General features: G+C 35.3%; 3 protein-coding genes and 2 long non-coding RNA genes across 6 annotated transcripts; 3 read left to right on the top strand and 2 right to left on the bottom strand.

Annotated features, from left to right (window-relative positions):
• Window positions 1-1013: 1013 nt before the first annotated feature.
• LOC121268618 (DNA oxidative demethylase ALKBH2) lies at window positions 1014-3063 on the top strand. Of its 2 annotated transcripts, none has more exons than XM_041172946.1 (4): window positions 1014-1332; window positions 1719-1835; window positions 1966-2155; window positions 2595-3063. In XM_041172946.1, the coding sequence occupies exons 1-4, from the start codon at window positions 1105-1107 to the stop codon at window positions 2783-2785; spliced, it is 726 nt and encodes a 241-aa protein (XP_041028880.1). In that variant the 5' UTR covers window positions 1014-1104; the 3' UTR covers window positions 2786-3063. The 2 variants fall into 2 exon arrangements, with proteins under 2 accessions (XP_041028880.1, XP_041028879.1); XM_041172945.1 differs by having other exon boundaries at window positions 1016-1332; window positions 2586-3063.
• Window positions 3064-4443: 1380 nt separating this feature from the next.
• On the top strand, window positions 4444-13706 carry LOC121267764 (acetyl-CoA acetyltransferase, cytosolic 1). The gene is made up of 14 exons (XM_041171808.1): window positions 4444-4746; window positions 5309-5407; window positions 5550-5723; window positions 5828-5933; window positions 7364-7502; window positions 8018-8095; window positions 8176-8241; window positions 9204-9289; window positions 9400-9499; window positions 9581-9691; window positions 9787-9828; window positions 9973-10059; window positions 12830-12915; window positions 13541-13706. The coding sequence occupies exons 1-14, from the start codon at window positions 4701-4703 to the stop codon at window positions 13572-13574; spliced, it is 1254 nt and encodes a 417-aa protein (XP_041027742.1). The 5' UTR covers window positions 4444-4700; the 3' UTR covers window positions 13575-13706.
• A 238-nt stretch (window positions 13707-13944) lies between these two features.
• LOC121267763 (cellulose synthase-like protein E6) lies at window positions 13945-19559 on the bottom strand. Its single transcript, XM_041171807.1, has 8 exons — window positions 19216-19559; window positions 18750-19083; window positions 16057-16197; window positions 15818-15952; window positions 15481-15693; window positions 15100-15324; window positions 14677-15024; window positions 13945-14590 (listed from the first exon to the last, which is right to left on the bottom strand). The coding sequence occupies exons 1-8, from the start codon at window positions 19509-19511 to the stop codon at window positions 14045-14047; spliced, it is 2238 nt and encodes a 745-aa protein (XP_041027741.1). The 5' UTR covers window positions 19512-19559; the 3' UTR covers window positions 13945-14044.
• Window positions 15271-15587, top strand: LOC121267765. The gene is made up of 2 exons (XR_005941076.1): window positions 15271-15392; window positions 15429-15587. It is a non-coding gene; the product is annotated as an uncharacterized LOC121267765 (long non-coding RNA).
• Window positions 19560-23772: 4213 nt separating the features above from the next.
• On the bottom strand, window positions 23773-25009 carry LOC121268030. The gene is made up of 3 exons (XR_005941103.1): window positions 24976-25009; window positions 23984-23991; window positions 23773-23801 (listed from the first exon to the last, which is right to left on the bottom strand). It is a non-coding gene; the product is annotated as an uncharacterized LOC121268030 (long non-coding RNA).
• Between the last annotated feature and the right edge of the window lie 369 nt (window positions 25010-25378).

Consider the following 25378-nt stretch of genomic DNA (forward strand, 5'->3'; position numbering starts at 1 on the left):
TAAATGCAGGTGTTGAAAACAAATGCATGTTGCCTTGCCTTCCCTTGTCAAGGGAGACCATGCAAAGTGGCAGTTTTTAGTAGAAATATCAAACTGCCTCTATTTGGGGCCTAAATACATTGTTTACCCTCGAACTGTTATTGCTTGACATTCTATATTTCAAATTACAATTGACAAATTACCACAAAATATTCTCTGAAATTGATAAATAGTGAAATCTATCAAATTTGATGGTTAAGATGACGGAAAATAGATGATGCTGGATCTGATCTTTGGTTTTTTTTTAATCGATAAATAAGAATTTTATTAAAAATAGGCAAAATTAAGTATACGGAGCATATACAAGCGCTAGATTTATGCATAACTGTTTATATATGTAAGAAAATCATATACGGCATGAAAGTCTATTACAATCGACGACCCATAGAATAAAGTATGAAGAAAAATTTCTTATCTCATCTATTCTCTATTCATGATTCTCAAAACTCCGATCATTCCTCTCCATTTATATGCACCACCATAAACAAATCAATCCTACCAAGTTGTATCTTAACGATAATTGAAGGATGTAACGTTAGTTTTGAAAATCAAGATCCTGTAGCAATGAAAATGGATGACGTCAAATAAATTAATAAAATGAAATGAAATCTCGTTTTTCTTGTCAAACTTTGTCATCGATAATTAAACTTCTTGTAATACCTTTTAAGTGTTTTTAAATTAAGATTTGAACATAATTACATGTTTTATTTAAGAAAAGTGTTTGGTTTATAAAGAAATATTATAAAAGAAAATGAAAAATTTATATTATCAAGCCGTGCTTAAACACACGTAATAAAATGTATACGTAACATAATTTGATTTGGAATATAAATTTTAAAATTTGAATTTTATAAATTAAGTCTTACTATTTAAATAATGTGAATTATGTACTCTAGAGCCTATCCTAAACTTAAAAATAGAATAACAAAAAAAAAAAAATTTTTTTTTATTATAAAATAAATCTGATCAGTCTTACATAAATGGCGCAAAACGCGGAAGAAATGGGGGCTATGCTAGACCTCAAATTAGTCTCCGACTCCAAACCCTTTCCTGTTGGTTCTTCCAATGAGTTTGAAGCTCAACGCGCTGACCGAACCATCCGCGGAACCTAACCCTAGCCCTAATGGCAGTGCTGTAAAGAGACTGACTTTCGATTTAGGAAATGGAAGCGAAGTCGTATATATACCCAAGTTCATTCCTTTTATTCAGGCGTGGAACTGGTTCGATTACCTCAACAATGAGATCCCTTGGGCCAGGCCTACCATTCGCGTCTTCGGACGCTCTTGCGTCCAGGTACCCCCTCCCCTCCCCGCCCAATTCAATCAATATCGTTTTTCCCCTGATTTCCTGTTTGTTTGCCTGTGCGAAATTGTAGCTAAAAGAAAAGGAAAGAAAAGGTTAAGTTATTTCTTCTCTATCGAAATCCTTTATACTTGTATCCAAATAAATAGGTCAGTTTTTGTGAACTCAAATAATGGGTCAAGTGTTTTAAGATTACGTATAATTGTTGTCGTGGTCCTGTAGTTTGATTAGTTTGTAGAACGAGAGATTGAAGCAAAGATGGTAATGGTTTTGAACAAAGAGTATAATAAGCGTGGCATTTGGTTCATATATACGCTTGGAAATACTTAATTTCCGAGTTGTGGTTTCTAATGGTTTATGGTATTTGTTTTTGCTAGCCTAGAGACACATGCTATATTGCAAGTCCAGGACTGCCCGATCTGATTTACAGTGGATATCAGCCACATGCCTATTCTTGGGATGATTATGCTCCGCTTAAGGAAATGTTGGATGCGGTAATTAAGAAAAACTGTGGAAATCTCCTTGTGTCATCGCTACCAAAAACTTGCGTGTTATCCTGATGATTGGTTCATTAATGGCGCATACATCGATGGTATCCGATGTGTTGATCTCTTTTCTATGCAGCTCCATAAGGCTCTTCCTGGGAGTAGCTTTAATAGCTTGCTCTTGAACAGATATAAAGGTGGTAATGACTGTGTTGGTTGGCACTCTGATGATGAGAAGCTCTATGGATCGACGCCGGAAATTGCTTCAGTATCCTTTGGATGTGAACGTGAATTCTTCTTGAAGAAGAAACCCAGTAAGAGATCTCAGGGTATGTCAATTCGTCTTTTTGTGGGTGTTTTTTTCGGCACTAGTTGTCATATTCTGGAACTTCTGGACTTCTTGATTTCACAGATCCAACTAGATTTAAGGCCCGTTGCATCATTTTGGTCTCTTGGCTCGGATTATTCTAATCAAGGAAATTACCCCCGTCTCTACTTATCAATAAATAAATAGATAAATATATAATAAATAAAGGAGATTACCCCCATGGCCCCATCTGGCATCTATCACTGTTTACATGATATACACGATAGGTTTCCTTACAAATTCCATGTAGCAGTAAGATTGCATCAGTTTTTTTCGTTTTAGTTCCTCGAAATTATAGCCCCGGACACTTGTTTACCAGTTTTGCATTATTAACCAACTGCTAACAAGTTGATTATGTTGATTTTATGTTTGCAATTGTCCTCTGTGGCTAGTGTCAAAAGAACTTGGTGAAGAACCAGCAAGCAAGCGGTCCAAGAAGAGTAGCCATACCGATCAGCACTCATTCACGCTTAAGCATGGATCACTATTGGTAATGAGGGGCAACACTCAACGAGATTGGCTCCACTCAGTGCCTAAGCGTGCAAAAGTAGAGGCAACTCGTATTAACCTCACCTTCAGGCATGTCGTTTGATGGGACCTTCGACTAAAAGAGAATTGTTTTTCATTGGGTTTTGTTGAATTGTCTGTGGGCAGGCGTTGAAGTACCTGGTGTAACAAGGTGCCACAAGGTATCTTAAATTTTGTTAGGAGATAGAATGAATGGTTTTCCTGACAACTTGATATGGACATTGAAAGGTTAAGGATCCTCGTAGCTTTTAATGCGATATGCATCTGTGTATAGTTCATAACAATTGTCAGTTTTCTCTGTTGTAGTGTTATTATAATTTATCGCAATCGAAGTTGGCTTTATGCATGGCAAGTTGCATATTTCTCTCATATGGTGGCTCCTTCTGTTGTTCCACTTCCACCTGACTTTGCCAGATCATTCTTGTTCTCTCCCTTAACCAACTATCCTTAATTCTTCCCATTTGCCTTTCTTATCTCCACATCTCCAAGCCCTGCTAACTCCCATCTTTTTTAGGCTGCTAGTGAAATTTCATTTATCAATCTTGCTTATTGCTTATTAACAGTGCTGCAGGGTCCTTCTATACTTGCATAAATTCCTCAATCACTGGTGAATGAAAATGGTAGAGATTGGTTAAAGTACAGACTCCCCAACCAAGAAGTAATAGCTGCAATAGCAAAGCATGCCGAAAATAACAATGCAGCCTCAAGCAAACTTCTTGTAAAACAGATCAGATGGCCCGAAGTCTTTATTTATTTATTTGTTTTTTGGTAAGTAAAAAGAGAAAAATGCAATGGTGGGGTGGAAATATCCAGATATAGGCAGCAAGGTCCTTCTGCCTCGGTGGATCAAATGGAAATGCAGAAATCATATTCGGTTTCAGCAATTATGGTAGTGAAGTCTGTGTTAAGCAAACCAACATAAGCGTGGGGCTAAGATAAGTTAAGAGACGAGTCACTTCAAGATGCAGCAAAATGATAGCAATTGATACCCAAGATGCATGATGAAGTAGGCTTTCCTTGCTCCTTACTGACACTCTTCTATGCAAGAGTAAAACATATCGGTGCATGAGAAAAGTGTACTTATACCTCCCTTATCTTCTAAACGATGTTTAGAACTTATATTAAGCTACGTTTGGGTAGTGAGGTGATTTCAAATGATCTGTGAATAGTAATAAAAAAGTGATGAAAAAGTAATGATAAAATATTAAATAAAGTGAATAGCAATAAAAAATAAATGAAAAGTAATGATATAATATTGAATATTGATCTGAGTCTGATCAATCCACTACCTAAACACACCTTAAGTTTATAAGATACTCTTATCTTAATTTGAAAAGACAAAAACCAAGCTTTGCACGTTGGAATCCACCAAATTGTGAAATCCACATCATTACATGCAAGTTTCATGTGATAAGATCATATGAAAATCTGTTAATAAAACTTATTTTTTACACACCCAACACACCATTGATAGAAAAATTTTCCGCGTCGGTAATGCTAAAAAATTATTGATATATATTTTTTAAAATTATAATGAATTAATATGCAAAATTCTAAAATCATTAGAAGCCATAATCTGAGGATTAGATTATATCTATTATTCATAACATAACATTTAATGATTAAAAATTATTGGATATATTTTGGTGGTGATGAATCATTTAACTATTGGGTCAATCATTTTACAGAGGAATGGATATATGGATATATAATCTGACAAATCTTACAACGTTTGGGAATTTAAGAGCATAATGTCAGAAAAGGTTTGCTCTTTTTCCGTGGGGAATTGAAGGATAGCTTGATTACGCTTCCCAACGCTTACGTTTGACCGTTTAACGTTTAGCTGCAACCCGAAAAATCACCCACCTCCCCGGCATATACGCGCACCCCCCGAGTTTGAGTGATCAGATCACCAAGTAGCCCTCTTCCTTTACTTTGGCTTGGATTTTCTGTATCACTTTCTTTTTTTGACGATCCCTATGGCTCCTGTCCCTGTGGCATCCTCGGACTCCATTAAACCTCGAGGTTCTTTCTTTCTTTGTTAATTATAATTTTTTTTTTACTGCCTTTTGATCCCTGTTCCTTCAGATAATTCTGTTATTAGTTTCAGTTAGTTTAGTTGCAAAGGTTTTTGTTAATTGCATTTAGCTCTTGTATGGATAGAGTTCGGTTGATGTACAGATTCTACAGAATACCGGATTTTCTTTTGCTTCATTTTGTCATTCTCTTCATTTCATTCTTCTCTTCCAAATCATTCCATCTCTTAACATGTTCCACCATTTAATTTTACAAGTTTGATAGAAGTATTGCTTTCGGCTTTCCTTCATACTAATCTCGATTAAATATTGCCATAATTCCTCTGATTTCTACGTTCAGTTGCTTGGAATTAAGCTATTATTAGCATGCTTATATGCCCAACCGTAGCATAATCGAAAATTCCAATTTTCACTGGCTATTTTACGCTTACCTTTATGTATCGGGTTACTTGTTTTCTTATGATTTTGAGAAGATGCATAACAAGGCTTACAAATTGGCCTTTGGATAATTCTTACTCTATGTCAACTCAACCTAAAGTGTTTCCATGCAGATGTTTGTATTGTTGGTCTTGCACGTACGCCGATGGGTGGCTTACTTGGTACCTTGTCATCGTTGTCAGCTACCAAGCTTGGCTCTATAGCTATTGAATGTAATCACTGCTACTTATGTCTCTTTAATTTGTTTTCTTTTGGTTTCTTCAACTATGTTACTATTCAGTATTGTGTTCCTTAAAACGATTGTGTGTGCATGCTTGTGTTTTCATTTTGATTGTAATGTATTAATTTGGGTAGGTGCTCTAAAGAGGGCAAATGTTGATCCTTCAACTGTGGAAGAGGTTTTCTTCGGGAATGTCCTAAGTGCCAATTTAGGGCAAGCTCCTGCTAGGCAGGCTGCTTTGGGTGCAGGTATACCTAATTCTGTGATCTGCACCACTATTAACAAAGTTTGTTCATCTGGGATAAAAGGTGCGCTCTTCATTGAATGAAAATTATACTTCACTTTTAGTGTAGAAAAAAATGAATGTAGAAATGGGATTGAGTATGGCATGTTCTTATCTTCTTTGTCCCAGCAACAATGCTTGCTGCACAATCTATTCAGTTTGGTCTGAATAATGTCGTCGTGGCTGGTGGAATGGAAAGCATGTCTAATGCACCTAAGTACCTAGCTGAAGCAAGGTTTGGCTATTTGGCATTAATTGTTTACTTCATTACTTTACTTCATGTTGCTTTTGTGCTTTTATGGATTGATGGACTTGGAAGTTGAAAGAAGTACATGCTTCGGCTAGGTAGATAAGATTTTATGGACTCCCTCTAGGATATAGAAATTCTGTCTGTTCATTCAATAGGGCCATCACTAATCAGGACAATAACCACTTCCCTTGGATGAACATTTGGAGCAGTAATGTGCCTTTAAAGGCTGCCTTCTTGGTGTGGACAGCAGCATTAGGAAAGATCCTGACCATGGGCAACCAATGGAAATGCCGAGTCATAGTAATTGATTGGTGTTGTATGTGTAGGAAAAGTTTTGAAACTATGGACCACTTGCTACTTCATTGTGAGGTTGTTAGGACCCTGTGGGATATTTTTGTGGTAGATTAGTCCTCATCCGGCTAGAGAAGTCTTTATGGTATCCCCCAAACCGTAGCTTATGGAAGATGGTCCTCCCCATATGCCTTCTGTGATGCATTTGGAGGGAAAGAAACGACTAGAATTTATAAGATAGGGAATGTTTGTGGAGGAACTTAGTAGATAACCCATACTGACATGCTTTTTCTCTAGGCAATTGCTTTAGATTTTAATGGGCTTAATTCCTGTGTACACGGGCTATGCCTATTCATTCATATCAATAATATTTATCTCTTATAAAAAAAAAAAAAAAAGATTTTAATGGGCTTAATGTTTATGATTTCCTTGTATCTATTTCCTATAAGTGTTTTCTCTTGTACACATCCAATGTACCCAAGCTATGCTTATTGATATTAATAAAATTTTTACTTTTTTTTTTTGTAAGTGATAATTCTGTTAATTTGAAGAAAAGACTAGGTGAAGCCCAACTACATAGGACATATACCATTAATAAAAATTTTATTAAAAAAAAAGTAAGTGCTTGTGAAGCATAAGTGTTGACATAGGGTCTTCCTTGTTGAAGCATATAGATTATTGAAGGGTATGTCATCTTGGTTATAAAATGATAGTCTATATTTTTTTTTACAAGTAAACTGGTAATTTATATAATTGTAACATGGAGAAGTGAGGTTTGCTAACTGTGGGTGAGTGAAAGTCATTAATGGAATGTCCATGACAATTTTAGTCGACTTGGCCAGCCTTTTGTCCAAGGAGGAAAGATCATGAAGATTTCATTGTGAATCAAGCAAGTTGATAATCTTTCTGCCTATTGTGGTGATTATGTAAAACATATTGTTGTTTAATTCTTTGACCATGGTTGCAGTTGTTTTACTACTTTTATGTGCTGATGATAAAGTGATGAACTTGCTCAATGTTTGGTGCTGCCTTAGCTTTGTATACAAGTGTTCCTATTTTTTACCGATAAAAAAATGTTTAGGGAAGTATCTTTGTGATCCATTCTGACTCCATTTTATAAGCAGAAAGGGATCTCGATTTGGACATGATACAATTGTTGATGGTATGCTGAAGGATGGACTTTGGGACGTTTACAATGACTTTGGGATGGGAGCTTGTGCAGAAATATGTGCTGATCAACATACTATAACAAGAGAAGAGCAGGTACAGTTCTGCAGTATTTGTCCACTTTATTACATGCAATAAGTTTATTTTTCAACATGCAATATCTTTTATTACGCTCTTGATATTTTTTTAAAATAAATTTATTAAGTACCAAATTTTGTCTTATAATCATTTTTTTATAAGTAAACAAAATTTTTATCTAATAATTTAATGTTCGGTTCATTTTATTTCTTTTTCTTTTTTTTTCCATGTATACTTTTTGATATGTTTTGTTGGTATCTGATTCATAAGTTACCACATAAAGTGAGTTTAGACATCTGTGTTGATAGATGGAATAAACTTTGAAGCATTTGACAAAAGAAAAAGAAAATCATGTTAAGTAAATTTTTACAATGCTGGTTTATGTTATAATTTTGCAAAATGTTTTTTCTTTGATGTTAATTTTCCCATTGCACATTACTGATATTTCTTGTTTTCCTCAGTGACCTCCAATGTTTCAGTTTGCATCATTGATTCATTATATTAACTTCTGCTATATCTATTTTTTCTTGCAGGATAATTATGCTGTTAAGAGTTTTCAGCGGGGAATTTCTGCACAGAATGGAGGCCTCTTTGCATGGGAAATAGTTCCGGTGCGATTCCTAATCTTAACCAACCAGGAGAGCTTGTAGTCTATGGATTCAAGTAAATATCACCTGATAATTCTGTGCAGGTTGAAATTTCTGGGGGAAGAGGGAAGCCTTCCACAATTGTTGACAAGGATGAAGGTTTAGGAAAGGTGAATACAATAATTAGACAAGGTTTGACTTATCAACTATATAATTCTTTGTCAGTTGACTGATAAAAAACTGATATAATTATTTGACCCATAGAATTTGAACTTGAAGATATCTCTTCTCAATTGAGTACTTGATATGTGATTGGAATACATTGCTGAAGATGACTACCATTTTTTTTTTGATCGGTAAGATGACTACCATTTTACCAAGTAGATTTCACCAATCAAGCTAATAGAGTAAGCTATTTGTCTTTATGTATCAATAACATTGGCATCAGTGCCACAGAATTATAGAAAAGAGAAGGTTAAGATATTGGCTTCAGTTCTTGTCCCACCTCATGTTATTTAAGGCACATCAGTTTCTTTTTTGATTTGATGTTGGTTTTAAACAAACCACTGCCTCGCCAGTTGCCCCCCTTGAAATGAGAAAAAAATTTCTAAAAGTGTTCCAAACCCCAGCATTTTCAAATAATTACCATTTTTCATATCATTTATTTCTGTTTAGGGTTAAATATATTATTCTCCCTAAATTACCAGGTTTTTAAAACTTTTTCTCCCAAATTACCAAAATTGATACACATCAATTATCTCCGGCTATCAAATAGCATCCTTACATCAAGACATGATTGTTAGGATGGTGAAAAATAGGCAACATGAGAAGTGTATTTAACCCTTCTATTTATTATGTGGTTTTTACCATGAATGCCATGAGTTGTTCTCAAACAAAAAAGAAATAGACAATTGGAGTGAATTTGATCTTTGATTAATACATTGTAGTTATGTTATATTGGACTTTAACTCTACGGTTGTACTCCTATGGCCAAAATTTTGGAGCTCTTAATGTCATGTCTTTGTCTTATACTTGCTCTTTCCTTTCCCACTTTTACGTCTGAAATATTGAGTTTCCTTCAATCTGTCTCTTTTTCTTTCTCTCCCCCTCCCCCCTTATACTATCATTTTAGTTTGATGCTGCTAAACTGAGGAAACTCAGGCCAAGTTTCAAGGAAGATGGGGGTTCTGTTACTGCTGGCAATGCTTCTAGCATAAGGTCTCTCTCTCTAATTCCAAGATAGATATGTTATATAATCTTGTTCCTTGTATTGGTGATGAAGTGAATTCCTTCTGATTCACTCTGGTTTGGGGCTGTCATCATGATAGTGACGGTGCAGCAGCATTAGTGCTAGTAAGTGGAGAGAAGGCAATTCAACTAGGTTTGAAGGTGATTGCAAAGATCAAAGGATATGCTGATGCAGCTCAGGTATTATGAACATTAGTATTCATATTTGGTTTGATTAATGAAACTCATGTAAAATAGTGCTAAAAAGAAGAATCCATGCAGGCACCTGAATTATTCACAACTGCCCCGGCCCTTGCAATACCAAAAGCTATTTCGAATGCTGGTTTGGAAGCTTCTCAGATTTGTTACTATGAAATTAATGAAGCTTTTTCTGTAAGAATTCAGGCTTTCATTTTTTTCATCCCCCTAGTCAGTTGTTCATTGATCTTGAATTGGCTAGATATGTGTGCTTAAATTAATCCTTGCAGGTTGTGGCACTTGCCAATCAAAAGTTGCTTGGTCTTAATCCTGTGAGTCTTAGACTAACCCTTTTACTATTTTTAACTCAGAACTCAGAAATTTAGTTGCTTTTAGATGTTTCATTCTCTTGCGCAGTCTCCAAGTATTATAAATACAATCCTTATATTAATTTTTTGTCTTTATAATGAGTGCAGGAAAGACTTAATGCACATGGTGGAGCTGTATCATTGGGACATCCTTTAGGATGCAGTGGAGCTCGTATCTTGGTCACGCTGTTAGGGGTAATAAATGAATGTTATCTTTATATGTTAGAGAGATTACACTTTGCACCCAAAATTACCACTATTTTTGCAATATGCACCACAAACTACCAAAACTGTTAATTTGCACCCTAACCTGCCCAATTACGACAATTTGCACCTTGGTTAAGATTTGATCATTAAAACTGTGCCATATGTCCTGTTTTTCAATGATCATAATGCAGATATTAATAAATGGTGCAAATTACTAGAATTTAGTAGTTTAGGATGCAAATTGCCAGTTTTGGTTGCTTGAAGTGCAAATTGAAGGATTTCTGGCCTATCAACCTTATGAATGAGATATATAAGATTATTTCTAAGGTGCTTGCCAATCGTCTAGGAGAGGTTTTGGGGAGGATCATTACAAAACCCCAAAATGCTTTTGTTTAAGATATGCAAATTCTGGATTCAGTCCTCATTGCTAATGAATGCCTAGACAGTAGGCTAAAATCTAGCCAGCTGGGAATCCTATGCAAGTTAGATATGGAGAAGGCGTATGATCATGTAAACTGGGAGTTCTTACTATATGTGCTTGGGAGGTGCACTTTTGGGGAGAAATGGTGCTTGTGGATTAGATGGTGTATTTCTAGGGTGCGGTTTTCAGTTGGTGAATGATTGCCCAAATGGTTACTTTAATAGCTCTTGGGGCCTAAGACAAGGACATCCTTTGTCCCCAGTCCTATTTGTTCTTGTCATTGAGGCACTTAGCAAAATGATTCTAGCCTTAGTGAACAATGGCTTTATTGAGGGATTCTCGGTGGGTGATCCTAATAGGGGCAATTAACCTATCTCAGTTCTTGTTTGCAGATGATACACTTATTTTTTGTGAGGCAGAACAAAGCCAAGTTCGAACATTGAGGGCATTATTACTTTGTTTTGAAGTGGCATCTGGCTTGAAAGTGAACTTTGATAAATCAGAATTGGTGCCGGTGGGCAATGTTTGTAAACATCTGGCAGCTGACTAGTATCCTTGGATGTAAGGTTTCCTTGCTTCCCATGAACTACCTTGGTCTTCCTTTGGGGGCAGTTGCAAGATCTATATCGATTTGGGATACAGTGGTGAAGAAGATTGAACGCAGATTGGCAAGTTGGAAGAGATTATATCTCTCGAAAGGCGGTAGGATCACCCTTATCAAAAGTTCTTTGTCTAATCTACCAACGTATTTTTTATTTGTATTCCCAATTCCAAGAAGTGTGGCGAACTGTATTGAGAAGCTGTATCGTGACTTTCTTTGGGGTGGGATAGGAGAAGAATTCAAGTATCATCTAGTCAAGTGTGATAATGTATGTTTTCCAGTCTCTTCGGGTGGGTTGGGCATTAGAAATTTGAGGATCTTCAATCGAGTCTTGCTTGGGAAATGGTTGTGGAGATATAATACGGAACCAAAAGCCCTATGAAAGTTAGTGATTGCAAATATGGAGGCATATGGGGGATGGTTCACTAGGGAGGTTCACGGGGTTTATGGAGTGGGAGTCTGGAAACACGTTCGAAGGGGGTGGGGGATCTTTAATCGGCATACTAGAATGGTGTTGGGCGATGGATCTAGAATAAAATTCTGGACTGATCTATGGTGTGGAGACCAAGCCTTAAAGGATTCATTTCTAGTAGTCTTTAGGATCGCAGGCGAGAAAGATGCATTAGTGGCTAATCGTATGGAGTTATTTGGGGACCTAGTCCAGTGGAACGTGAATTTCACTAGAGCCACCCAGGATTGGGAAGTTGGCAGCATTGAGGAGTTCTTTGATCTTCTATACTCCATGAGGCTGAGAATCCAAGGAGCAAACAAGATGTGGTGGATTCCCACCTGTAAAGGTACATTATCGGTCCGCTCTTTCTATATGTCTCTTACACAACCACAGAATACGGAATTCCCATGGAGAAAGATATGGAGAAACAAGGTGCCTCCCAAAGCGGCATTTTTTGTATAGATGGCAGCATTAGGTAAGATCTTGATGATGGATAATCTACAAAGACGTAAGGTGATCATAGTAGATTGGTGTTGCATGTGTCAGAAAAATGGTGAAACTATGGATCATTTACTGTTGCATTGTGAGGTGGCTGGAACGTTATGGAATGAAGTATTTAATAGAATGGACTTAGCTTGGGTTATGCCAGCCACAGTGACAGAGCTCATGGCCAGCTGGATAAATCTACGAGGTCTCTCACGAATCGCAGCGATGTGGAAAATGGTCCCGATTTGTATCATGTGGTGTCTGTGGAAGGAGCGAAATGACCGGACATTTGAAGACAAGGAGCGCTCTCACTAGTAGAACTTAGATTATTTTTTGTTAGCACTCGTTTTCTTTGGGCCACATCTGTAGATTTTCATGGCCTCGATTTTCGTGATTTTCTTGTTTCTATTACTTCTCTCTAAATATGTGTGACCTTTTGTATACCATCTTCTGAACTTGGGCTATACCTATTCATATCAATATAATTGTTTACTTATTAAAAAAAAAAGTGCAAATTGAAAAAACAGTGGCAATTTTGGGGTGCAAAATATATTTTTCCCTTATTTTTTGTATATGCATTGTTTCATATGTTTTGAAAACATATTTTTACTTCTCTCTTGCTCCCCTCATGTACTGTGTATATGGCTGTGAAGTGATTCTATGCTTTTCTCCTGCTATAGAAACTATTTGAGAGATGAGGACTATGTTTGAGGAAATTGAGGAGTGCATCAAATAATTTATTTCTTCATATATTTGTTCGCATTTCAGAGAATATTTAAAAAGGAGAATTTTGTTGTAGGTGTTGAGACACAAGAATGGGAAATATGGGGTTGCTGGCATCTGCAATGGGGGAGGAGGGGCATCTGCCCTGGTTCTTGAGCTCATGTAAGCCATTTACATTTGTTGAGGCATATGCTCAGTTTAATACTTCAGAATTTCTAGCCCTTAATGATCCTATTAAGTATGAGGGTTTGAAAGGTCCCTTTTGAATAGTAAATAAAGTTCGTGATTAACATTGGAAAAACTCAATGCGAGTGTGCTCCAGCTGCATCAAAATTTTTTTCATTACATGTAGTGCATGATACAGTGATACACCTATTCTCAATTTCTGAGTTGAGATCTGGGTCCATTATTTCAAGAACTCATTTTCCTACTCAATAATTGCTTGTTGCCATTTTGACCTGATAATCTTTTTACCACCTTCACTTGTAAATTGTAATAATTCCTATTATCTAAATTCTTATCAGTTAAGGTTGTAGAGTAGTCTTCTCTATCGTTACTTATATTTGATCAGATAGCTTAATTATGAACCATAAAGAATAAGAAGAAAATAAAAACTCACAAAGTTGATTCTCTTAATTTTCTTGAAGAACCCATTGCACTATTGCCCTGATATTATTGTTTCATCATTACTATTAGAAATATCAAAGGAAAAAAATATATCATTTCAATCTCTCTTCCCATTATTTAAAAGTTCTAGTAAGTCATGGAAGAATTTTACATCTTGCAGGCCAGTTGCTCAGGTGGGACTTTCGAAGTTGTGATGTTTATTTCCCCTCTTATTGGCATACTTAGTACAGTTTTGTTCTTTTTCTATTTCAATATTTCTTCTCAAATAATGAAGTTAAAAATTGTTGAATTAGATATGCTTAATAAATATTCATTATGTCGTTTCATCACTTTGTCATCTTTAATTCTTTTCTATTTTTGGTTCCAAACTTTCTTCGGAATAGTGTTCTACATTTTTGGGTGAATTCATATATTCAGAGGTATTGTGTTTCATTAATTTATTAGCGTGTTTAAATAAGGTGTATTCAGCCTACAACCTGATATCTTTTGTGGCATTTAAGATTGTCAATGGATGCTTTGCATATTAGAATATTCTCATGTCATACAATCTATTAAAACTGGTAATAGGCTAGACAAGTCAGCATCATTGGCAATTAGAGAAGTGAAAATGTTTCCGAAGCATAGCTTGTTACAGCTGAAGTTTTGCTTGGCATCGAGATAGAACTTAACACAGGGCTAATGTACAAGCCAATAGTGCGAACATAACTGCCTGTGTTGTTACTGAGCTTGGCATCCTGCCATGGTCTTTCCTGAGGAAAAGACCTTGGTAAACAGGCAGGTTGATTAGAACCAGGAGAGCACATAGAAGAATTTGCAATGAAAATAGGTCTGAAACCCAAATTTTCATATCCATAATCAACCTCTTCATTCCTCCAATGAAACAGAATGCATTTAGCAGTGCAAGCGTAGCTAAAATGGTAAACATTGGGGAGGAAGTGCCAAACTCCATAACCTCCTGCTCATATCTCTGCGACACATCATCTTCAGCCACCTTTGCTGTGATGACAAAGGCCGACTTTGTATGTCCTAGTAGTTTTAGAATACTGTCAAAGAAGCCAAAGAAGTAGGAACTAGTTCTTTTGAATAGCCACATCCTTTGATCATTCCACCATCCTTGGAATGTGCCCCCACACCAAACAAATTCTCCCAGACTGTATGCCCGGTGGACAAAGATGACTAGTGCAAATGGTAGCACCCATGGGTTTGAAACCTGTTAGTGCAAGATGATTCTATTCTTAGAACACAGATTAGCAACAGCCATAGACAAGTTTGATTCAAGCAAGGGAAGTTTCGTACCTCTGGAAACAAGGAGATACCTCTAAGCAGGAACAGGGATGGCACTGTAACATAGTACAGCGTAGGCAAGCAGTTTGCAGCCCATAGCAGATAGAGAGAGTACGAAAGTTGAAGTTTAAGGGGAATCTTTTTATACCCATGGACAAAGGGACAGTATCTTGAGACAAAGATCTGAAAATCACCTCCACTCCATCTTTTATGCTGTACAAGTGACTGCAGTAATGTTGTTGGAGCTAGTCCGAGGAAGCCCTTCTTTTCTGGATTGAAATATATGGATCTCCATCCTCGACATTGTATAGCTAACCCAGTCAGGACATCTTCAACTGGATAGCCATACTTCAGACCCTTCTGCAAATCAGAATGTATATCATGAACAGGTTCATAAGAAGTTTAGTCATGAGAGAGAGAGAGAGAGAGAGAGACCTCCTTTCCCCACTGAGTATTATCTTCATAGGTGCAACTGGCAAGGACTTTGCATTCATTTTCCAGCGAACTGGCACTCACTCCTACCTGTGGCTTGTTCCATATTTCCCAATCTGTCTTGCGTTCCCTGCTATACTTCTGTCCACAGAGAGACTCTCTTCTGTGAAAGCACCCAGTACCAATATAGCAAGGCCCTCCATGCCCATCCAATCCTGGAAACTCGACCTTTATCACCATTCATACAACGAATATAAAATCAGCTGAATTGTTCTCCAATCAGGTATAGGTATTAGGTACCATGCTCCCTATGTTGAAGCTACTACTGTAAGTTGGTGGTTGATAGTTTGAAATCACTGTTAGTTGGTGGTTGATAGTACTTACCATGTTCCCTATGTTGAAGCTACTACTGTAAACATCATTCTTCGTAAGATTCTCGAAAGTCTGTGGAAACTGTACAAATCCAACTCCATCACCTCTTTCTTCATCCATAAAAAAACACACAGCATCCCTCACCGACTCCGAATTGCTTGAATACATGTCACAGTCCACATTAAGAATTATCGGAGAATTGCTCATCCTTTCTGACACCCTTATCTATTTCTCAGTTACAATGGCCATAAAATACACAGAAAACTGTTATTACATGAATTATATTGAACTGATCAGCCATAGCTTGAAGAAGCATTCTGCATGATGTGTATATGGAAGTTAGGTGTACCAGTGCATTCATGGCTCCTGCTTTGAAATTGTGGTGGTGCTGGGGTCTTTTTTCACGTGCCAAGTACACTAGAGTTGGCAAAGGTTGTCCTTCGATGTCCACAGCCTTAGGGTCTTTCCCATGACCAACAAGTACCTATGAATTATTTAGTAGCGGAAGAGGAGTTGACTGAATTTTATGCAATATTTATATATTCATTCCATGATCAGACATGACTGAGAATGCAGAAAATAAAGTACTTGAAGAATGGTTTGATGATCGCATCGGCTTGCAACCAGGTTCCACTCTCTGAATCCCTTATGTTCTTTGCGTATTTCTTCTGAAACTCGACCCAGCTTTGTGGTGGTTTCAATCCGTTGCTTCATGTCTTCATATGATTTCTGTGAACCAAAAAAAACTCAAAACGAAAGAAAAATTTGGAAGATGTTTTTCAGCCTGAAAATTGGAAGGAACTATATATATCACTACAAGAAATATGAGAACTTATAACGAGTTATTTGCGATTGAAATGGCTATTTGTAGCGAGAGAAGACTCATTCTGGTAGGAAATGATCGTTCTGATAATATATAAATGATTACAAATAAGTGTCTTTCCTGTAGTATATAGCTTGACGGGGATATTAACCAAATTTATTGAAAGAAAAACACTTTCATATAACTAGTGAAGGTGCAGTTTGGATAGTGAGATGAAATGAGATAGTTTTAAATGAAAGTTGAATAAAATATTATTAGAATATTACTTTTTAATATTATTATTGTTTTGAGATTTGAAAAAGTTGAATTGTTTAATATATTTGGTGTGAGAATTTATAAAAGTTGTAATAATGAGATGAGATGAGATGAAACGATTTTACTATCCAAACGGGATAATAGTCTTGAAGTGTAATACAATAATAAGTTGAACCTTAAAAAAAAAAGTTCCAATGTTAGTATTCTTATTTTCAATATTTTAAGTTGAGCAACTAATTGATCTTCAAACACCGCATGAATAGTACTAAGTTTAGATGAAGATTTGTACTATAGTTAAATATACCATTTTATGTAAAACAAAAAAATAATAATAAAATAAAACTAGAAACTTAATTTGGATATATTATTTTTATTTTATAAATTTAATTAATGATTTATAGTGAGAGTTGATGATGTGGTTTCATTTGTTACGTTGACCACTAATGATTTCAAATTAGTTGAGTGTGAAATGATAGTTGAGAACTTGAGAGGGTAACATAAAGAGAAATATTTTTCTTACTTAAAAAAAAAAAAAAAATGAGAGAGAAAGATGTTGCTTTCATCCTATATTTTATTATCTTTGATGGCACTTCTTGATGTGTTACACTTACAATACTTTTACATGTCTACTATTTAAATAGAAAATTATTTAAAATATGTCATATCAATATATATGACTCAAAATAATAAAATATAAAAATATAGAATAGTATTTCCTTAAAATAAAATAGATAGTTTAGAGATGGTATAATTATTTAAGGCTTTCATCTCATCTTATATTATTTTATCATTATAATTTTTCAAATCTCAAAATAAAAATTATATTATAATAATATTTTATTTAACTTTCATCTCATCTCATCTGTATAACCAAGTGAAATCTAAAACGTTAATTTATCATTTAACTTATTTTAAAAATTTATCAAATAGAAGTTGGCGGAGGTGGCCCAATTGTTTTTTAAAAAGGAAATAGAAAGTTTTAATTGTGTGTTAGTATATTAATTTTACTTATAATGATGACAATGGTGATGTGAGAACTTGATGTTGGAGTTAATAAAATCCCAATTATTTATGCCATATTTAAGATTAATTCTTGACCATTAATACATATTTGATATTACAAACGAGACAGCCTAAGCCGAACATACGATCAGTCTAAGGTTACGTTTGGATGTTGAGTTAAGTTAATATGAATTGAATTTTTTCTAAATAGTAGTGAGTTGAGATGATAGAATAAGTTTTGTAGAATACACTTAAGATGAGTTTATATGTGTTTAGATGTTAAAATAAATTTAGATATATTTATGAGAATTTGAAAAGTATTATGGATCCTGCGTACAAAGAGGTATTGAGTTGAAAAAGATTGTGAGTCTCATGTGTAAAAAAGTTTTAAGTTGAGATGAGTTTAGTAATGTGAGAATTAAATATTTGAATATTAAACTCAACTGAAAATTAGATTAAATTGAATTGATCTCAATACCAACAACCAAACGGGCCTTAGGAATCCTTCGACCTCAATTATTATGTTCATGATGGCTCCCAATCCCATGCTATTCACATAAACTTGACAGGCTCTGACCTCTGAACCAAACAAAGAGGCAAATACAGCCAACCTTTCTACGCATAATCATATTTTAATGGGATTCCGCATGTCAAAGTAATTGGAAAAATTCTATTATATCATTTTCACGTATATTTTTTTATTTTTTTTCATATTAAATATGTGTAGTATATAGATGATGGATAGAAAAATTTAATAAATTTAAAAAGAATAAAAAATATAAAAGTCAAGAGCTAATTCAAACGATTCAATCTTATAATATATTAAATGCAGGAATTATAAAAATAAATTTATAAAATAATATGATTTTATATAATAAATTAAATTTATTTTTTAATAATAATTTTATAATTTAATATATCATATCAAATTTAGATAATTTATTTATTTATTTTTATAATTAAAATATTTATGCGTGTGTAGAATAAATATATCGTCTAGATCTTGTGGTAGAAAAGGATGCACATATAGAATTAATTAATTGTAGTTTTGCAGGGGAAAGAGATCGGTGGTGGTGGTGCGTACTGTACATGTGTGGCTAAGGAGAAGCTGTACTTTTACGGCCACCTGATCTACCTTTACTCATTTCTCCAAATAAAAGGATCCTACGATGACCGGAAAAATAATATATAAATAAATTACCTTGACGGAAGACCAGTTTTTTGCCATGACAGGATCATCCTCCGGTAGTGGCGGCTGCTCAGCACTGCGGAAATATGCATCCGGAGATCTTGGTTCAACTTTGAAGTTCTTGCAAAACGGAAGCCAAATCTTTGAGAAACGCGAGGCCTCTAGCATGGCGTAAAACGTCAAGTCCGAGCCACCATCGTCTGAGAGATAAACGTTTAGCTTTTCCGGTGGATAGTCAAGAGCCATGACTGACAGCACTGTGTTAATCACCATGACTGGTGGTTCTATCGTGGGGTCTGCGGTGCACACGAATATGTCTATTCCCGGCAAATTAGAACTCTGGTATCTGTTTGTTCCATGTACGATTTATATATCATGTACTGTACTGCTGAGTATACATAAACCTAGCAGGCAGTACATTGCATATATGTCTGCAAATTAATGGAGATGTGAGAGAGAGAGAGAGAGAGAGAGGAACCTGAGAGAGAGCCGGTCTTTGAAAGTAGAACGGTAGATGGGGTTTCCTCGGACAAAGGCGGTGAGAAACCAGTAAAAGCAAAACCATATCTCTGATACAAACAATCCCACCCAAGCCCATCTTCTTCCTGCTTCTTCTTTTGCTGGTATATAGCTCAGTCTATATATAAAGATGAAGGATATACACACGAAGATTAAAATTGCATAGAGTTGAAAATGGATCCGTGTTTTTGGCGTCTTTGTTTCAAAAAGAGGAAGATGACGATTATCAGTATTTCCAATCTCGATCTCACCCATCTCTCTCGCTCTCACTCACTCAAGTCTCACATGTTGCTTGGAGTAGGCGTACTAAGAGGTTTTATAGTACTGCTTCTAATTAATAATTTCTCAAAGAGTAAGGTTAGTAACTTAGTTATAAGTCTTAAATAAACAAATTTCAAGCAAATCATTTCTAAAAAAGTGGGTTCTACCGAAAAAAAAAAAAAAAAAAAAAAAAGAGGGAGAAGGTTTTTTATAGGCTTTTGTCCACTTTTAAATGCATGTATAAAATTTGTCTATTTGAGATTTGTGTAAATCATTCCCCTCTTCAAAAAATTGAAAACCAAAGGTATATGTAGCTAGAAGTAGCAAGACCTCCAATATCTCTTACAAATTATATGTAAGTTGGTGAGGTATCTAAGAATAAAATTTAACCAGGATTCTCAGATTCATTGAAGTGTGAAGAAAAAGAATTGTCAGCTTGTGAAGGAAAAGAAAGAAAGAGGTTTTCGGCTGAGTTTTTGAGGAGTTATGACTTATGAAGAAGTAGAAGAGTTTTTGAGGATTTATGGAAAAACAGAAAAGCTTTTGGATGGCAAGATGGCAAAAGAACCCTAATGGGCTTGTGGGTACATACATTGACTCGTTTTTACCAAAGAACTTTTCCTTCTTTTGATCTTTTTCATGCTTCTGTAGAGTTTAGTTTTCCATTCTCTTCTCTTTTCCTAGCTTTATGCAACTTAAAAGAATTTTGAGAAACACAGATAGAGATGAAGAGTCGTGGAGCTGAACGAAATGAAGAGAGAGAAGTATAAAAAATAAATTTTTTTTATAAAAAGTGGGCCCGATTACGCGGGGTTTCCCTAGCCGATTGCAAGTAGAGTTTTTCTTTTCTTTTTATCCTAGATGAGAAACACTAATTAGCAGCCTATGTGTCCCACTAAAAGGTTTTGCGATGATTATGTTTTCAAAGCATTCAAGCAGGGATGGAACACTCACGTTGGACAAGATTTAGATTATTTTTGACACTTATTGTTAACAGATAATCGAAATAAAGATAGGAGATTCATCCAAAATATAGAGAAAACAACTCTATTTTTAATTGAATTGAAAATTATCAAAACTCCCAAATGTCCAACCAAACTTACAAGCCATGCTGAAATAGCAATAAATTCGAAAATATCAGGATTTTGTCAAAAATAGCAAAATTCCAATAAACACACCAAAAATAAATACTTAAATAAAAAAGAAACATGCCAAAAATCTAGCCAAAATCGAGCTAAAAATCACTTCCTAACCGAGAAATAAAATATTACCATAAAAGGCAAAAAATATCTAAAATTGGAGATTTGAAGGGGAAACAACTGATTTTGGGTTCAAAAACAATGACCACTGAGAGTAGTTGGGTGACCATGGCGTGCACGCTGAAAAAAGCTTTTTGAATTGGAGTTATATACGCAAATCCGATACTCGTAGTCAAAGTAATGGCCAAAATACCGATATGTGCTCAAAACTACCCAAAATCAAGGAAAAGACATTGTTTCCTACTATACTTGCATTGACCTACCGTCTCGAGGTAGTTCAGCGACATCAGCGTGCAATCTAACAGCTTAATATCATCTAACTTAGATCCCCCAACATCAAACTCAAATAAGAGAAGTGCATGAGCCATATACATGACGTGGCCCATATCAGCATGTGGAGCGCACACATACATGATTGCCACTTATTTGTGGCTATAAATAGTGTATGTAGGGGTGTGGAACTTGCATATACGGATTCGGATACCTAGCTATAACCAGATCCATATAGGGGTTTTAAAAATCGGATAGTTATTTGTCTGGATAAATCTAAAAATAATCTGGACGTAACCGGATGTAAATCTGGATATCCTGGTTTATTATCTTTTTTTGGATGTAAACCCGAATATTCGGATTGTAACCGGATATCCAGGTTTATTACATTTTTTTGCTTTTTTTTTTTTAAAGACTTTTTAAAACTTTTAAAAATTTTTTAATAACACTTTTTTTTTTTTAATTCGGATATCATGTTTAATACCCAAATTTAAAAAAATATATATTTTAAACACTTTTTAAAAGTTTTTTTAAAAAAAAAAAATCTTTTTAACAATTCAAAAGCCTCTTTTTTATAGGCCTTTATGTTTATTATTTTTTATATTTATTATTTTTTTATACAAAATAAATAATAATACATCAACACACACAATACATACATACTACATATTACATATGTACTAAATCTTCTTCAAAATATGCAGATCAAGTATAACATGATATATAAGCTGAACTTCAATTAAATAAGTCCACGGCCTAGTCCTCATCTATTCTCTTCCAGGTCCGAGACATGTCTATCACTGACTTTGAGCATATGGGACAGCATTATCTGTGTGATGTAACAGAGTCAAGTCCAGAAGCAAACATAAATGTTTTGCCATGTAAACAAATATGACTAGAGCTATAAAAAGTCGAGATTTCTTACTTGTTGCACTTTATCATCTCTTCGTAATAATGCACAACCAAAGACATTTTTAGAGAGAGAGAGAGAGAGAGAGAGAGAGAGAGAGATGCTACAAATGCTATGCAGATAGAAATCAAGCTAAGTAATTGCCAAGAACTTGTAAATTTTATTATTTATGTCTTTAATAATTCATGAAAATGAAGAAACTATTCATTATCACTACCCGCGCGCCCAGCATGCAAAGAAGATCAGATGGCACGACATTGATACTCTGAGCAGCAGATCTGATTTCCAGTGGGACACGGCCAATCCAAAAGCATACCACTTTGGCAATGGATCACCAGGGTTTCTAGTCATTCCAAATTTAGCAGCAATTGCTATTGTAATTATAAGTTATAACCTGTATTTGCATTAAAAAAAAAACATCAAATATGCATGTAAATTAATAAGAAGCTAGCGCAAGATAAAGCTATACAAAGGAACCCATGCAATTATAAAAAGAGACTTAGAATTATGACATATATACCTGACACACACACACACACACACATATATATATCTATTATATAAGAGGCTATCAAACGGAAATTCTTATCTTAACGGAGCTACAGTAATTTTAATTGTTTTCCGTTAACTTTCCGTTTGATAGCCTCTCTCTCGATTAAACCATAGCCTCTCTCTCGATTTTAAAAGAAACTAGACCCTCTCTCTCTAGAAACTCGCTCGTCCGAATCCAGCTATGGGGAATGGGAGCTTCGGCTCCTTCCTCTTCCTCTCCTCCCTCTCCTTGCCAGCCCTTCATATCCAATGGTTTCGTTTGGTTTTTTTAAGGTTTTTGGCCGAATAAAGGGGGTAGCCGTTTTGAGCTTCTCCAGTGACCATCGTCCGACATGCGCACCACCGGGAAAAGCCTCACCCGCCGATCTTGCGGTCGACCAGATTGGGAGCCAATCGAAGCGGCACGTTGTGCCGACACGCTATTTAAAGGAAATGCGTGGGGTTCTCAAACCATCGCGATTCATCTTCCGTCGACGCCATGCGCGGCAACTCAGGACCCAACGACTACGGCAACATCTTGACCGGCCAAATGGCTCCTTTCCAATCATACACACGCTACCGTCAATTTCCATTTTGTTTTGTCGATTCTGTTTGGTGTTGTTTGGTGGTGTTTGTTTGTTTCCGATACTGTATTTCTGAGTGAAGATGGAGAGGACTCTGAGATCGGCTGTTTGGACTCTGGTTTTCGTTAGTCACTCTCCCTTTTTCTCTTTTCTGTTTGTATTGTTTTTCATATTATTTTATACAGGTATAGGTTGTCAGTTTGGTTGCCGAGAAAAAAAAAAGATAAAAAAAAATGATACATAAATGTTTGAATTGTTAAGTTTGGATTCACTGATCTCCTCACACGAACAATACTCCATGATGTACAGCGATGGAAAAAGGTTATCAGTTTGATAAAAGCTTTTTCTTTTTGTTTGATTTTTCCAAAGAGTTGATTTTTTTTTTTTTTTTGTATGGGTAAAAGAGAGAGAGAGAGGGGGAAGAAAACAACCCGAGGGAATCGATACGAGGAGGCTAGGTGGGCCAACGTGACTGGAGATATCCTCAAGAACAAAGGGGAGTATGCATAGGCACTCAAGTGGCTGCGGGATTAGTAAAATATAAGAATCTATCTTTCAAACTTATTTAGTTTTATTGCGAGAGTCGATTAATTTTTGGTCTTTTGGGCTTGCGGTAGATTGCTAAGACTTCTTTGCTTATTTTACTTGCAGCAAGTTGTCTTTAATTCTCGATTTCTAACTTTCTGTAATTTTTTTCTAAGAAGTTTTTGCATTTCCCTCTTATTTTTTCCTCGCATCATGCTGTCATAAGTAATATTGCTAAACCTTGGCCTAAATTTCTCTTTGTGCTTGATTTACACCCGCACCACTTTTAAAAGTTACTTTGTGGGTCTTAAAACTGGCGCCATATAATGAATTTATTGGTTGTACCATGGATATTAGTTAGGGATCTCTTATATTAGTTAAAGTCACCATATATCCTATTCGACACGCATAGTGGCCTTTAACTCTTTGGATAATAGAGATCAACCTTACGATGTAAACTCCAACATTCTGTACCAATTCATTATCCAATATGTTAAGAACACTTGCAACTTGATTAGATAAAAAGTTGTATGTAGGTGTTGTCCTTATGTTTTGTTTCATTATACAGCAACCAATTCATTGTTTTGTAGGTTTTATGCTTAAAAGCAACCAACAATGATTCCACTGCCCACTATTACATCTCTTTGTATGTGCAGATCATTTATGAGTTATCAAGTAGCATTAAAAATTATTTTCCAGACTCAAAAGCATGTCTAATATCAAAATATTGGTTAAGAACCGTGAATAAAAGACACATGAAGTCATGGTATCTTTAATAATATAAGCATATAGATGAGTTTGGGCTGTAAGCTTGGGTTGTAGGACTTGCCTTTGAGATTGAAAGATATGGGCATTATACTAACTTTTATTTCTTTTTTGTCTGGAACAAATTATCGCAGGGAGTCTATCTCTGTTCTTACTGAATTCAGTTATCTTAGGGGATCAATCTTTGGGTTTAGATTTGTATGGTGCTAATTATTTTGAAATTGATGTTCCAAATAATCCTCCTCCACTACAAGAGATTGTGTTTTTTGAGACAAAAAATTTTATCTCAAAAAACACAATTTTCGTCCCAAATTATATTTGGAGATAAAAAAATTTTGTCTCAAATTTGTCTCGGAAAGACCGTCTCAAAAATTTTTTTGAGACGAAAATCAAAATTCGTCTCAAAAAATCATTTTTAGAGACGAAATTGGGCGGATCCAGTCAAAACCATTCGAACGGATAATTTTTTTTTAGACGAACCGATTTCGTCTCAATATAATGTTCGAATGAAATATTTCTCCGTTCGAACCGAGATGTCCATTCGAATAATATGAAATATTCATTCGAACTAATGTCCATATTTGATCATGTTCGAACGAACGAAGTGTTCGAACAGATTTTATACGTTCGAACTAATAAATTTTTCAAACAACTTTTGTTTGAGCAAAAATTATGTATGTTCGAAAAGAAATTTTATTTTCGGAAATTATATCCGTTCGAACGGGATTTTGTACATAACTGTTGTTCGAACAAGTAATTTATTGTTTGAACGTTCGTATTTCTCTTTTGTCGTTCGAATGGGGTAGTTTTTGTTCGAATGAAATTACAAATGATAATTTACCGTTCAAACTGTATTAATCATACAGATAAGAATTTAATTAAAAATATCATATTAATATTGCACAATTTTAAATTCAAACATCAATTGTTCAAATGTTTTAGAACATCATAATAGCAATTAAAGAAAAGATAAATTTGAAGACTATGGTGGTGGAATAGAGTTTTGGGACATCATTG

The sequence above is a fragment of the Juglans microcarpa x Juglans regia genome, chromosome 5S (assembly GCF_004785595.1).
Source record: "Juglans microcarpa x Juglans regia isolate MS1-56 chromosome 5S, Jm3101_v1.0, whole genome shotgun sequence".
NCBI classification, from domain to species: Eukaryota; Viridiplantae; Streptophyta; class Magnoliopsida; order Fagales; family Juglandaceae; genus Juglans; species Juglans microcarpa x Juglans regia.